The 15750-nt window shown below is 40.8% G+C and overlaps 1 protein-coding gene across 1 annotated transcript in view; it reads right to left on the reverse strand.

The window, feature by feature from the left end:
- The window catches only part of LOC149154063 (insulin-degrading enzyme-like 1, peroxisomal), a 474120-nt gene that overhangs the window by 50077 nt on the left and 408293 nt on the right, over positions 1–15750 (reverse strand). Inside the window, exons 20-24 of the mRNA XM_089445838.1 lie at positions 15435–15636; positions 15124–15332; positions 14218–14342; positions 14009–14060; positions 13771–13857 (exon numbers count right to left, since the gene is read on the reverse strand). Coding sequence (XP_089301964.1) covers positions 13771–13857; positions 14009–14060; positions 14218–14342; positions 15124–15332; positions 15435–15636 — 675 coding nt within the window. The remainder of the gene's footprint in view (positions 1–13770; positions 13858–14008; positions 14061–14217; positions 14343–15123; positions 15333–15434; positions 15637–15750) is intronic.

Raw genomic sequence — 15750 nt, forward strand, 5'->3', positions numbered from 1 at the left:
GGACCATCATGCAGAGGTGGGGAGTTAGAGGATGAGACCCAGAGGTGATTTTGCTAGTGGAGAGCTGGTTTTAGATATCAGGAGATTAATGAGAACGTTGAACATGAGGCTGAGGGCACACAGGGTTGTGAGGAGCACGTAGATACACATAACATGACACAGGAGCCACCCTTGTGGGAGTTTCCTTTGGTAGACTTGATACACACATTGGTGGGGACATATGGGCACACACCCATAGGGCCATCCATTGACGAGGTGCCAGTAGGCACAGAGGTACCCAGAGATGTGACAGTGTTCCTAAACAATAGCTACATACAACAACATGGAGAGGACCTTGAGAAGTGTGAGCTAGATGAGGATGTTATGCTTGAGGAGGTAGCTGTGGTGGGGCAACTCGAGACCTTGGTTGAGTCCATGATGGAGGAGGATGGGCAGTCATCTTTTGGGTCTGCCATCAGCAGGGAGCAGATAGATGCATAGGCAGCTAGCGGAGTTGCAGTACTTCCATTCAGTAGCTCTCTTCAGGCTTACGTAGATGGCGCCTAAAGTATTGTTAGGTTACCTCTACACGTTGGAGGGAGAGAGCTCAAGTTACCTTGATAGATTGTATATGTTGATCGGGCCAATGAGAAGAGGTGACATGAGTTGCGTAGGGCTCAACACTCGCATGATGGACTTGCTACATATTCAAGGACTCTTGTATTTGATCCCTCTCATGGGGTTGGGTGGCAAGAGGTATTGAGTTGGTACTTGAGAGGGCTAACTAGGCTTTTGGATACATCCATGGCCGAGTGCATAGTTCAACAGGGGTCGTGGTTTGCCAGAGGGGCTCGAGGGTTGGATCATCGTTAGGATCCAAGTGGGACTCCCCATCACTCCATGGATTGGGTTAGTCATGGTATTAGCAGGATGGTGGATCTCGTGATTGGACTCACCCCCATTTTCATATTCCCATCAAAGTTCTGGATAGCACCAGTGGCAGGTTGGGCTGCCAGCAGAGTAGTCAGACTCCGTGAGTTGTCTTGGCATGTTGGTCATGCATGGGGTCATTGGATGATCAGTGTACCTTGGCAAGAGGTTGTCAGAGGAGGTGGCATCGGCATGCCACTAGATAGTTCCTTGTACGGAGGGAAGGATTTCCCATGGATATATGGGGCATGGGGATCTCCGAGGAGTAGCACCCTAGCACCACTCCCACAGGTACATAGGGAGATTCACACGTCAGATCTCTCAAGGAGGATCAAGAAGGGAGATCCACTCATCTGAGGTTATGGAGATTAGAAAGTGGATAAGATGATACTAACAGGATGTAGACTGATATTTACTGACTCAGTTTTAGATCATGGCATCCAGGGATGTATAGGGACATGCAACGGTGTACAGCGGTGTGTAGAGGGGTACGAAGGTGCACAGTGGTGCATAGTGGTGTGCAAGGTCGCACCGGGGTGTAGGAGGAGCGGTTCACATCGCAATGCATTTCCTCATAGTGTGACGAATGCATTGATACAAGAGAGATACTAGCTGATCTGAGGCGATATGACAACATGTAGCAACGTCAAACAATGCATAAAGATGTGCACCAGGGTGCAGTTGTATGCCAGGAGGCATGAGGATACATGGGTATATGCAGCAACATGCAAGGCTGCACTGCGAACTGGGAGAGTGTTGCTAGCAAGGAGTCTACTTGACGATAGCATTAGGCATGCCATTGAGGGGGACATACCAAGGTTTGGAGAGCGGTTCGGTCATGGGGCCAGTCAAGAATGTCCACATGGGTTCTCGATAATACCCGTTGAAGCCCAGGCATCTCTCACTCATTAGCCTTGCAGACAGTTGAAGGGAGCCTTTTTGTGTCCGATGGAGGTCTACATTGTGGGTAGTGGGACTTGGGAGACTTGCTTGAGATGACTCTATGACATTCAGTGCATAAGGGGCACGATAGGGATTCCTCGGTGGAGGAGCAGGGTCGGTACACGAGTTGGCAGCTATGGGCTAGGAGATGAGATGATCTTATGCAGGGGTGGTATATTGTTCATCTCTAAGCCCACACTTGGGGAGTTGATCATGGGGGAGACATGTGCCTCTACTTCAGTAGGGCTTGTTGGGATCCTGCATGAGCAGGGGATATCATGTATAGCTGAGGCAGTTTTCCAGTGGGTATCCGGGCTTCAGACACTGTATTGGCACATTACCGAGGGTGCGGATGGCAGACTTAGTGGTGATGATTGGATGGAGCAGGATAGATCTACATATGCTAAGTCGGTTGCAAGCATCAGAGATTTGTCTATTAGCAGCATTCCAGCATTAGTTGTATGACACGTGGGGTTCCAAGTGGACATCGATACTACACAGTGGCAAGAGGCAAGATTTAGAAGTGATGGGCCTTCAACTTGGCTTTGTGTTCCAGGGATCCATTGGGGCAGTAGACCACCTTTCTCTAAAGGGGTCACAGAGATCACAGTTACATGACAGCATCTCCCTTGGGAGGTCAGGTTGGGGATAGTGAAGATTATCACTCTAGGCCGAGGAGGACTTTCCCTGCTATTGTTTCACCCAGTGACTAGACAAGGATTGGTAGATGATGGCTTTGATGGGATGCCTTGGTAGGATCATCTTCAACACTATAGAGTTGTCCTTTATTGGGGTTGCAACAAAGGATTACGGTAGTGGATGGATCTGCAGGAGCACGAGGGGGTCGTAGTCATGCCCAGACTGGCATAGTTCTAACTAGGCTTGGTACTTGATATGGCTAACTAGGCTTTTGGATACATCCATGGTCAGGGGCATAGTTCAGCAGGGGCCATGGGTTGCTAGAGGGACTCGATAGTTGGATCATCGTTGGGACTCCCCATCACTCCATGGATTGGGTTACTCATTGTATTAGCAAGATGGTGGATCCCGTGATTGGAATCACGCCCATTTTCGTATTCCCATAAGAGTTTTGGGTTGCAACAGTGACAGGTTGGGCTGACAGAAGAGTAGGCAGACTCCATGAGTCGTCTTGGCATGTTGGTCGTGCATGGGGTCATTAGATGATCAATGTACCTTGGCAGGAGGTTATTAGAGGAGGTGGCATCGGCAGGCCACCAGATAGTTCCTTGTATGAAGGGAAGGATTTCCCATGGATATATGGGGCACAGGGGTCACCGAGGAGCAGCACCCTAGTGGCACTCCCACAAGTACATAGGGAGATTCACATGCCAAATCTCTCAGGGAGGATCAGGAAGGGAGATCCACTCATCTGAGGTTATGGAGATCAGAGAGTGGATACGATGATACTGACAAGATGCAAACTGATATTTACTGACTCGGTTTTAGACCATAGCATCCAGGGATGTATAGGGGCATGCAACGGTGCGCAACAATATGCAGAGGAGTACGGAGGAGCACAGTGGTGCGTAGTGCTGTGCAAGGTCGCACCGGGGTGTACGAGGAGTGGTTCACATCGCAGTGCATTTCCTCATAATGTGACGAACACATCGATACAGGAGAGATACCAATTGATCCGAGGCGATGCGACAACATGTAGCAGGGTCCAGCAGTGCAGAGAGATGTGCAACGAGGTGCAGTTGTATGCCATGAGGCATGCGGATACATGGGTATATGTAGCAACGTGCGGGGCTACACTGCGAACTAGGAGAGCGTTGCTAGCAAGGAGTTTACTTGACGAGAGCATTAGGCATGCCATTGAGGGGGACATACCTAGGTTTGGAGAGCAGTTCGGTCACGAGGCCAGTCAGGAATGTCCACACAGGTTCTCGACCATACCTGCCGAAGCCCAGGCACCTCTCACTCATTAGCTTTGCAGACTGTTGAAGGGAGCCTTGTTTTTTCCAATGGAGGCCTACATTGTGGTAGCGATACTTGGGAAACTTGCTTGAGACGACTCTATGAGATTCAATGCATTAGGGGCACGATAGGGATTCCTCGGTGGAGGAGCAAGGTCGGTACACGAGTTGGCAGCTACGGGCTAAGAGATGAGATGATCTTATGCAGGGGTGGTATACCGTTCACTCTAAGCCACACCTGGGGGAGTTGATCATGGGGGAGATGTTTGCCTCTAATTCAATAGGGCTTGTTGGGATCTTCAATGAGCAGGGGATATCGTGTATAGCTGAGGCAATTTTCCAATGGGTATCCGAGCTTCAGACACTGTATTGGCACATTACCGAGGGTGCGGATGGCAGACTTAGTTGTGATGATTGGATGGAGCAAGATAGATCTGCATACACTGAGTCAGTCGCAGGCATCAGACATTTGTCTATTTGTAGCATTCAAGGATTAGTTGTATGGCACAGGGGGTTCTCAATGGACATCGATACTACACAGTGGCAGGAGGCAAGAATTCGAAGCAATGGGCTTTCAACTTGGCTTTGGGTTGCCGGGATCCATTGGGGTAGTAGACCACCATTCTCTAGAAGGATCACAGAGATGACAGTAATAGGACAACATCTCCCTTGGGAGGTCAGGTTGGGGATAATGAGGATTATCACTCTGGGCCGAGGAGCACTTTCCCTGCTATTGCTTCGGCCAGAGACTAGACAACGATTGGTAGATGATGGATTTGATGGGATGCCCTAGCAGGATTATCTTCAACACTATAGAGTTGTCCTTTACTGGGGTTGCGACAGAGGATTACGAGAGTGGGTGGATTTATTGGAGCATGAGGGGGTCGTAGTCATGCCCAGATTGGCGCAATGCCTATGCGTTGACCTCATTTCAAGATTAGTATGGGGCCATGGAGCTATAGGGCAGAGCAGTTGGGTCACAGACTTAGGAGCGAGGTTTCCCACTAAGGAACGACATCTAGGTATTTTGTTGGGCCTCAGTTTGGCAACAGGCATGATACCTCTGAGGGACTTCTCGAGATGGGATAACACTTCACATGGGTGGTCTTGTGACTTAGGAGAGAGGTTTCTCACTAAGGAAGGACATCTAGGTATTTTGTTGGGCCTCAGTTTGGCAATAGGCATGATACCTCTGAGGGACTTCTCGACATGGGATAACACTTCACATGGGTGGTCTTGTGACCATCAAGATGTGCTTGGCCCCCACAGATTCTACGCAATCAGGTTCCAAGAGGAGAGGATACGATATGAGTACTATGGCCAGTTGACCATGGTCAAAGTGAGTGTCGACATGGTGGTATCCTTTTGAGATTAGCATGGGACCCTGGCATCACAGTACTTGACAGTTCAACTACTTTTGGGTGTGAGCTGGGTTTGACAGGGGGAGATCATTCCGACCTCCCGTTGGATTTTAGTGATTCTTTCTTTGCATGGGGAACTTCACCAGCAATTTGGGATGACTAACAAGGGGAGTTCAGGGGAAGCTTGTGCGAGAAAGGATTTATCTCCACAAGTGCCAGAATGTAGATTTGGGTGCCCACCCTTCGAGTACATGAGATGGATGACTAAGCAGAGAAGCTGCATAGGGAGACAGACAAGGCTTTATATGATCATGTTGCTTTCTTTACTGATGGTATGCAAAGGGCTTTGGGTGCCTATACCAGGTTGGACAGCGAGTGGTACAACAGGTGCTTCACGTTGACCAAGATGACTTGGGGTCCTAGTATCGAGGGACTCTTTCATGACAACATAGTGTTGGCGATAGGGATGACTCAGTGGCACATTTGGGACCCCAGTATCATTTGCAGTAGCCATTTGGGTAAGCTTATAGAGGGGTGTTTATTTAGGCATTGCTTGAGGACAAGCAATTTTTGGTGGGGAGGACAGTCATGTCCCTAATTAATAATTTTGCTAAGGGAATTCTCAATTTTGCAATTTTTGGCAGTTAATAAATATTTGGCATATAAACTTAGGAAAAGTGGGTGAAAAAGGAAAATTTATAAAGGTGACACCCCGAAACATTAGAAAAGCCATGAAATTCGATGGGAAGTGGAGAGTGGGGGCCACTCCAAAGGAATACACACCCTTTGGAGGAATTCGAATTGCGTGAGAGAGGGAATTTCATGGGTGGAGCCCAAAAGGAGAATGAGGGATGGCTAGCTATAAATTGGAGGTGAGGCTCTCATTTTAAGGGCTTTTTGGCATTTGATTATCCATTGTTACTCTAGTTGTTCAATTGAGTTACAAGTGTTGCTTAGCACAAGAGCTCCCCAAGGAGTGAAGCTCAACCTTCTCTTTGGTGGACCTTGAGTGCCACCCTAGGCAGGATTTCGATCTTATTTGGACGCTAGGAGAGACGCATCACACAACACTACACCAGTTTGGTTCAGTTGGGACGCAATAGGGAGCGCCACACACTCATAGAGGGAGATTGGTGCCGGAGCTAGAGGTTGTATTGTTGTTGGGATGTTTCTTGGCAAAATTTTGAGTTAAGGAGGAGGATTTGCAGGTGGAGAGTGAGTCCCTCACACAAGACGAAATTGTTGGGCGTAGATACTAGAGACTGCATCATCACGTACAGGCTACAGGCCTACGCAGCCATTTGTGGGTGTCAAGTGAGTGGAGTCTTGGGCAAAGGATTGAGGAGCTATGTTGCCCAAATTTTGGTCGGAGGAACATTGGGGGGAGTTTCTTGGGATTTTGGGAGCAACAAACATCATTCTCTGCTACAAGTGATAATTTCTGGTTGTGGAGAAGGGCCAAGCTATTTGGAGCCAAATTTTGAGGGTCAAAACCAGAGCAAACCCTTTCTAGGTTTTTTTGGAGTTTTGGCAAGGATTCCAGTCCTAATTTTACAAAACTTTATGGGCAGATTTGATGGGTTGGATCAGGGTCCCAAGACAACCAGTAGTGCAGAAAAATTGGGCCAGCATAGAATTCTAGAGGATGAATTTCTACAACAGTTGGGCATTGACATATTGATCACCTGAAGCTTGTAGCTTGCCTTGTGGAAGCCCAGGTGCACTCTTTCTATTTTCTATTGTACTCCAACAACTGAATATTAATAAAAATTGGCCATTTTGGCGTTGATGAGTGTTTTCTGTCTTATGGATGTTTACTGAAGTTTTTATGTGTTATATTTATTGCATGTCTTTGGTTATTCAATGTTAATTTCCTATTAGGAACATTACAATTTTGAAGGGCGCTTATCTAATGTACGTGATCAACTTTCATATCTTTAATAAGTTGTTTCAATTGCTTAATACGATCTTTCACTTTTTTATCTTTTGATTTATTTTTAAGATGACCCCTAGAAAAACCTGGAATCTCAAACTTCCCAGACACTCTCGTACATTTTTCCATCTCTTTGGCCAAAGTTTGGGCAACCTTCACATCATTAGGCGTAGCGTTCCATAACTCATAAGAAGGATCAATGGGGAATGCATTGATATAATATACCAAAAGAGACTTCTCAAACGATTTATAATCTTGAGGTAAATCCCTTGCAATATCATTAGACCTCTTATTGAATTCTCTTATGGCCTCATTCTCCTTCTTTATATTACTAATAGTGCTAAGCAAATATCTTTCTTCTTTCTTATTCCCATATCTATTTTTAAAGGCGTTGATAATAGCTTGCAAAGAATCAAAAGAATTATTAGGAAAATCGTGAAACCAATCCATAGCATCATCTTCCAGAGATTATATTTTCATGATTATAATTAGCAGTAGTGCACCACTTTCCTACACAGATTAAACTTCTTAAGGTGATCACTAGCCCTAACTGCAATATTGCCCTGAAAAGAAGGCAACTTATCAATGGCCTTTTTTTGGAATATCATGTGGATAACCTTAAATGTTAGTGAAATTACAGGGGGCAAACAAATTATCCATGGGATCTTGTTGTGCTTGACCCTGAAAAAGTAAATGGATATCAGAGAGACCTTCATGTCTGAGATTAACAAGAAGCCTATGAGAAGAGAGCCTTTTTAATCAAACTCTAAAAGTCCTTTCAGGATCTGGAGTAGGATTAACCAAGCTAGGATGCCTTCTAGTATACGCTCTAGTAAGTGGAGTCACCACTCAAACAGAAATCTAATTCCAAAATTCCAATATGCTAAAAGAAAAAGTTAGTCAAACATCGAGAACCAAACATGGTCCCTGGCAATGGTGCCAGAAAATGTTGTCGCCCAAAGTGTACACCTAAGGTGCAATGCTCTAAGTAGGGGTTGTCCTCTATTCCCTACTCACTTCGTTTAAGCTCTCTCCTAGACAAGCTATGGGGGGAAGTCCCTAAACGTAAATGAAAGGGGAAAACTTGTTGGAACAACAAGTTCTATGAGACTAAGGGAAAGACAATTACTTATCTAGACAACTTCATTTAAAGTTAATTGGAAAGTGTGATTATTAATGAGCAATGTAAGTGTTAAAAATAGTTTCAATTAGATTAAGGAGACACTTAAAATGATAAAGAAAGAGAGACTCGTGCCTTAATTACAATGCTCAAAATATGAACTAACGTACTTGCACAATAATAAGCTATATCTCAAGTTATAAGATAAGCAATGTTGCAAGACGAATTTAGTATAAGAGATCAAAAGATTAAAACAATTGGAGATTAGCAATGAGAGATAGGCTTGCAATATACACAGGATTATTCCAGAGACAATAGACTTGAAAATGACAAGTACAACAATGTAAGATTTGCAAGTATGAAATGAGCCCACAATCCAATTTATGATAATCAATTGAAATGCAAAATAAATAAATAAAAGATCTTGGTTAATTTTAATTATATGCCTATTCTAAGGGTGAAAGCCTTCTCCTAAATTATTGAAGCAAGTCTTAGAACAAGGTTGCTGGGAGAAGTGTTGGCGAAATAGGCTAAGGCCTCTTTAATGATACCTACCCAGGACTTCTAAAAACCCAAGTGCCTTCATTCCTACAAGGGCTTGGCCGCTAGAGAATTGCAAGGTCACTTATTTTAACTGATGTTTAAGGGTCAAGCTTCTCGAATTGGATATGAAGAAAGTGATCCTAACTCTCTATCCTAACTCTCTATCAACCAAGCTTATGATTGGAAGTAAATTTTAAGAATGCAAATCTAGATCTAGGATGCAAATGCTTAAATGAGATCCAACGACAATAATGCTTCAATAAAGGAAAAGCCAATCCACTTATAATCAAGATTTAAAACACAAGATGTTTAGCTTACAACAATGATTAAATGAAGGAAGTAGAATGTTACTCAATGAAACAATAGAGAGATGCAATTAGATAAAATGTTAGGGCAATGTCCCAAATGCCTTTAACAGGAAATGGTTCTTATATGTCTTTACTTATATTAGACAATGGAAACAAGTAAAGTTATACAATAAAAGCACAAGCGAATGATGGTAAATGAGATTGCTAACAAGATATTAGAGAGACTACTTTAAATCTTCAATTGCAAGTGAAACAAAGACAATAAATATTCCAAATGCAATAGATCAAATAGCCAATGCAACTTAAGAGATCATATCTAAATTGTGATAACAATGAAACTAGAAATGCAAGAGAGACATGTTAGTAAGTTAGATCTAAAGACTAAGAGAAAGCGAAAGAGAAAGAGAAGCCCTCCCTTTTAAATTAGGAGGTGGGATACCATGGGATTGAGGTCCCAAGCTCCCTCGACATCTTTTTCTATTATATTACAAAAGAATAAGTCCTTTTGACAAAGAGAAAGGACTTTTCAACTCAAGGAGAATTACAATGATGAAATAATTTCACAACACAATCTCCTCAGGATACAAAGTCAAATCAGATCAGTGTATGATTATGATTGCAAACACTCCAAACAACTGATCTAACCCTCCAAGAACTCTCGGCCTTCAACAAGGATGGATGCTAGTCACTGAATGTTGACGACCTAGGTGAAGGAAGGGCCTCCAAGACCTTACGGCTTGCTCAAAAAATTACTCTAACTTTTATTTGAATTTTATTTAACTTTTTATGTTTGTTTAAGGATGAAGGCTCAAAATTCTTCAAAAAAAAATTGGTCTTCCCACACGAATCAGTTCTTCGCACCAATCAAAGAGATAGCTCCTCTAGGAGCTCTCGGCATTGACAAAAAGGCTCTAATGATATTCGCCCTCTTCAAAAAATTTGCAAATGAGAATAAGAATCTATGAAATTGATTCTATGCCCAAAAGTTTTGGTGAAACCCTCTCAAAATTTCGTTGAATCTCTGCAATATTGATAAGGGTTAGTATATAAAATGAAGGGAAAAAAAGTTAAAGCCCTAGAGGGCTTGCAGCCTAGAGAAAGAGACCAGAAATGCTAGCGACCCTCAAGAAAATGTCTCAAAAAATTATTTGAGCCACAAATTATGAATCAAACCCTTGATATATACGAAAACAAGCCTTCCAAGGCTAGCGCCTACCATAAAATGAGATCTGGAAAGAGAAAGTAACAAAACCCAAGTGAAACCCCTCAAAAAAAAATCTTACAAAAAATTATATGGAGTGAGAACCCTTGGAGAGAATTCGATCTGGATCCAAAATAGGCCTCCAAACCCTTGTATCCATAAGAGAAAGGGTAGAAGGCGTCAAAAAATTCTTTGTTTCCCTCAAAACCCTAGCCGTCTAGGCTAGAAGGGTGATCTTGGCTTCAAAAACAATTTTCCTTCAAGTCTTCAATGGGATCAATCTCGCAAAATATATACAACTAGATCCAAACCAAAATCGATTCCTTCTCTTCAGATTTGCACAGAAAAGCTCAAGAAAACCCAACAAATATATACAAAATAGATAGAAATTATAGACAAGGTTAGGAAAATATATATACAATATTTATTTACAAATTTACAATAATAAGCTCTTCAAAAAGCAGATCTATCCATTTAACACTCTAGAATATTTTTTGAAAGATTTTAAAGATAGATAGAATTCGATCTAGAGAAAATGGTAAGAAAACCCCTTTCTTATTTCGAATGATAAATCTTTAGATGACTCACTATGGGTTCGTCGGCTTCTATGCCCTAAATAGTTCATTAATTCAACCAAAATTGTCCCCAAGTATCCAAGAATTTATCAACAATATTATTTTCTACAGTTAAAAAATATTTGTTAGATCCACAAAGATTTGGATAGCATAGTGGAAGAGGAGTCTAAGGGTTTAACTAAAAACCAATAGATCTACTCAATCCTAAAGTGTTTCTCCAGATCTAGATAATGATGCAAGGTAACTATACACCAATGAATCTTCAAGAGCTAATGTAAATAACACAATTAAAACACTAGTGGAACATGAAGCACAATAGATCAGAAAGATATTACCATATAACTGACGAGTAACACCATAGTTTTGCCCCAAAGACTTTATTTTATTGCTCAGAAAAAATATTACAAAAGTAGTAGAGCTTCACTTGACTAAGAGTTCAATATTTTTTACGATGTAAATGAGGAGCTTAGAGCTTCCTTATATAGAAAAATGAGAGTGTGAAAACCTCCAAGTGGAAAAAATGGCTAGTTGACTTGATCCATGGCTTGATCCTCCTCAATATAATTCGACCCCTTGATTACTGCTACATAGATCCATAGAAAAAATCGACTTCCTTGATTGATGAGTTGGATGGACCAATATTTGACCCTGGGGTGGTTTTAAACTTGGACCACTGGAATATCTTCAAAAATATTTTCCTTGAAATTCCCTCATTAAAAATAACCACCTAGACCAAAAAATTCAATTTCCCCTAAGAAAATATTTTTTTTTCTAGCCCAACAATTTTTTTGTGGGAATTTTCTACCTTGGAAATGAGACTTTTCTATCTTGGAAATGAGACTTTTCTCAACTTTCAATTTTATCCCTTTTTGGGAAATTGCACATTCCCTTTTTAATTATTTTTCCACCCCCAAAGTGTTTAAATAGAAGTTTTAGGAGTTGAGGTACAATTTTGAGTACTCACACCCCCCTAGAACCTCTATAGACAACACTTTTTACATCAAATTTTACATAGACATCCCATTAGAAGGGGCATTTTGACAAAAATTATGACCTCTAGACTCAACCAAATTCTACAACACTTACAGATGATATAGTATGATAATTTACATAGACTTTATACGCTGGGACTCACCTAAGACCTCACCATTGAACTCCACTCTAGCTTTGTGGCATGTACGAGAGAAAACTCTGCCAATTATAAATGTTTAAAAACACAGATAATTAGTGGAGGAAAAAAAAATCCCTAGAGTGAAACTCTTTGGTAAAAATCATAGGCTTATTACATGGATTTATAAACATACTAGAATCATTCTTACATAATGGCCCATAGGGTTACAGAATTTGGATCACATTATGACGACTAGAAGCTGCATGATGATGACGAAATCTGAAAAAAATTCTGACTGCTCTGCATTGTACTTTTCTCAAGGGGTAGTTGACACTAAGTGGTCAACAAGACCATTGGAGATAATGCAGCCTCCCTCTGGGAATTCTTTGGCTCGAATTGGCTACAGATCCTTTGGCAAATTTGACTAGCTCCAATTCCGCCTCTTTAGAAATTACGATTTGGCTGGAACAACTCAGCTTTATTCGGAAATTACCTCGGCAAGTCGAATTTTGGAAGTTCACTTTCCATTCTTCTGCAATAAATCGACCCAGTGCAAGGCTTCTCAACAGCCCAACTATTTATTTGTCTCCGTAGGTGACTATGCCCTTGGGAAAGAAACTCGTCCCTCTTAACTCATCCTCCACAACTCCAGAATAATTCAGCCTCCACAATTCGGCCCTTCCAGGTATCCACAATTCGGTCCTTTGCAAAATCGATCTCTGGCAAACATTTCGGCCTTATTTTCTGCGAAGTAAATTGACTCTCCTTCTCTGTCAATTCATGCCTCCTTCATGTGGTGCGAATCGCTGCTAACTTGGCCTCCTTGCACACTACTACAACTAGTCTCTTCCTTCAGTCTCTGATCTCTGATCCTTCTTTTCTGATGAACACCAATGATTTCTCCTTCTTGACTAACTAGTGTGGATGTTTCACCACAGAAACTAATCACCACCATCTAGGGTGGATAGTTTCACCACCAAAACTAGGATCCCCACAAGGGTTTCCCCTCACACAGTAACCTACTAGAGCTCCAAATTCAATTCTCAAATCATCCACACATGTCCTCCTTGAACCTCCTCCTTTCTTTTTATCATTATCTCCTCCTCTCTAAATACCATGGATGGCTAGAAATACCATCGGTCACTTTATTTTTATCAAGTGACTTACCACTTTTTATTTAATTATTAAATGCTACCTTTTAAATATGATGACATTAAACCAGCTGATCCCCTTTTATCCCGACTATAGCCTACGGGAACCTAGTAAGGCTACTAAGTCGATCCCCTCCACTATTATGCTTTGGAAAGGGACATTACACAAAGTTGCCAAATCCTAGTTCATTTTTGTTATCATGTTTTCACTCCAAATATATCAAACAAAGCCTCATGTAGTTTACCTGTATAAGCAATATTGGATTAACTCAATTTATTTTAGGACAGCCCATATAAAATAACACTTACAATTACCTGTTATGCTAGATTCAGCAATAACTTATCTGTAATAAGCACAGTGAAGACTCAAAAGATTACATAGAAGATAACTAAATGAGATCTCAATGTATCATACCCTAAATTCCAATTTGTGAAGTTGTATTCATTAAATGCATCCATATACAATTATTTTTTCCCGATATTTAACGAGATTCCAAGAATGATCAGAGTTTACTCATGTAAGGATACCAGAGAGTGTCTCAACAATCCATAAATACCAGCAACATTCGTTATGAGATATATGCTAGAGACTCGAGAAAAGATATCAGTGTAGTTTTCATTGTTTCTATAGTTTAGATTTGAAGAGAGCAGATAGCCTGTCATAGCTGAAGACGTTTACCTTAAACTCATCATCTGACATAGCATATAGTTTGCTCTCAAACATTTTGAGAAATGCCTCAACTCTCAGATCAAGCTGCGCAGGGTCCTGTGAATTTTGTACGAGCAAAATCAAAATTGAAACATGAAAATTCAAGAAATATAGATTGAACACAAGCATGATATTTGGAAAGAATTTCTAGTTACATAAACAGTAGATATGACTCAGGCAGCACATCTATTTGAGGCCACTAAAATACCTTGACAGTGGATTGAATAATGAATTGTGCTCCTCGAACACCAGAATCATTTCTGTCTCAGAAAGCAAGTTGTAAAAGGCTATGCCATTAAATTTAGAAATATTTTGATGAAGAAAGTTATGAGACACACTGAAGTTAGCACTGGCACAAAAACAGTTATCAGAACAAAAACTGAAAAAATAATTGAAAAACTCTACGGATCCAATTACCGTGTCATCAGTACAACAATATATCCAAGCTGCTCAACAGATCTAAGCTGATGAAAGGCTGCTTGCTTGGCACTTAGAATGAAAAGATCTAGCTGAACATTCATCTTGGAGTCATCTTGTTCAAGCTTCACAAGTTTCAAACAGGTACTGTTTAGAATTTTATATAATCACGTGCCTTTGCACCTAGAATATCTTAAATATTGCAGATAGAAAGATAAAAATCACGGTTGGATATGGAAAACAGTAACACAATAAAATTATATAAAAATACATGCATATACAAACAACTAAATTAAACTAGGTAAAATTTTAAAGAAATCTAAAATGAATCGACAGCAAAATCAGAAAATTGAAAAGACAAAGCAAAAGAAGGAAAATTGAACCTATATTGAACATTTTCTTTTCACCCAATAACTTATGAACAGTCATACTTCATGGGAATCAGCTATCACGACAGTATTAACTAACATATAAAATCCATTAATAGATTAACAAAATCTCTCAATTCTAGATCTGTTCATCCATTCTTGAAAGAAAAACAACAGAACAAAGAAATGAAGGGTGATTCCATAAATAAAAGTGTGTTCTCAAGATCTGCTTGAATGTAATGAAGTAGTGCAGAATTTTCATCTTTTTCACGTAGATCCTCAACAGGATACTAATGACTTCTGTCTGGAGGGATATTGAACCTATTTTAAATCTTTGATTTTCACCGAAGCACTTGTAAACAATCATACTCAATGGAAATCAGCTACTATATTCTGACACTAAAGAATAGCATATAAGATATATTAATATATGACAAAATTTTCAACTGTAAATCTGTTCATAAATTCTTCAAAGTAAACCTCAAAAAAGGTATTAAGTGGTGACTGCATAAGTCAAAAGTGCGTTTTGAAGATTTACCTGAATGTAATGAAGCAGTGAAGAATTCTCATCTTTTTCACTTAGGCCCTCAACAGGATAATAATGATTTGTGCGAGAATCTAGTCTGACAATTCTCTCTTCCACGTGCTGAGATGGAAAAAGTGGCTTGCTTGGAGCTACAGGGCCCTTAAAAAAAGACTCTTCAATATCCTGAACCAGGAACTCAGCTTCCTTTGATGTCATATTACCTAATGCAGAAGAAGATATAATCATATATAACACAAAATCCATCTTTCCCCTCTCAAGTGTAAAAATGAAAAGATCCAAATACCAAGGATAATGAACCAAACCTGAAACATAGCATTCAAAGAATGTCTGTGAAGTTACCCGTGGGATAAATTTCAGAAGGTTATCTGCTTCAATCTGGGGAAGAACCTCAAGGAATTCATTCCTTTGCCACATGCGATGATTTATCAGTAATGAACTGTAATAGAAAGCCTGCTGATATGGCTGCTTAAATTTATAATTTAGGTACTCCTTCAAAACGTTTTCCTGTTTTGAGGAAGAAACAGTTAAATTGTTGCACATATTATGATATTTACAACACAACAAAGCTACTCATGCAAGGATTAAAACTGAAATTAAAGGACTACAATTTTCATGCTT

This window comes from Pinus tabuliformis, chromosome 9, assembly GCF_031772625.1.
Source record: "Pinus tabuliformis cultivar Carrire ecotype Pingquan chromosome 9, CPIR1, whole genome shotgun sequence".
Taxonomy (NCBI): domain Eukaryota; kingdom Viridiplantae; phylum Streptophyta; class Pinopsida; order Pinales; family Pinaceae; genus Pinus; species Pinus tabuliformis.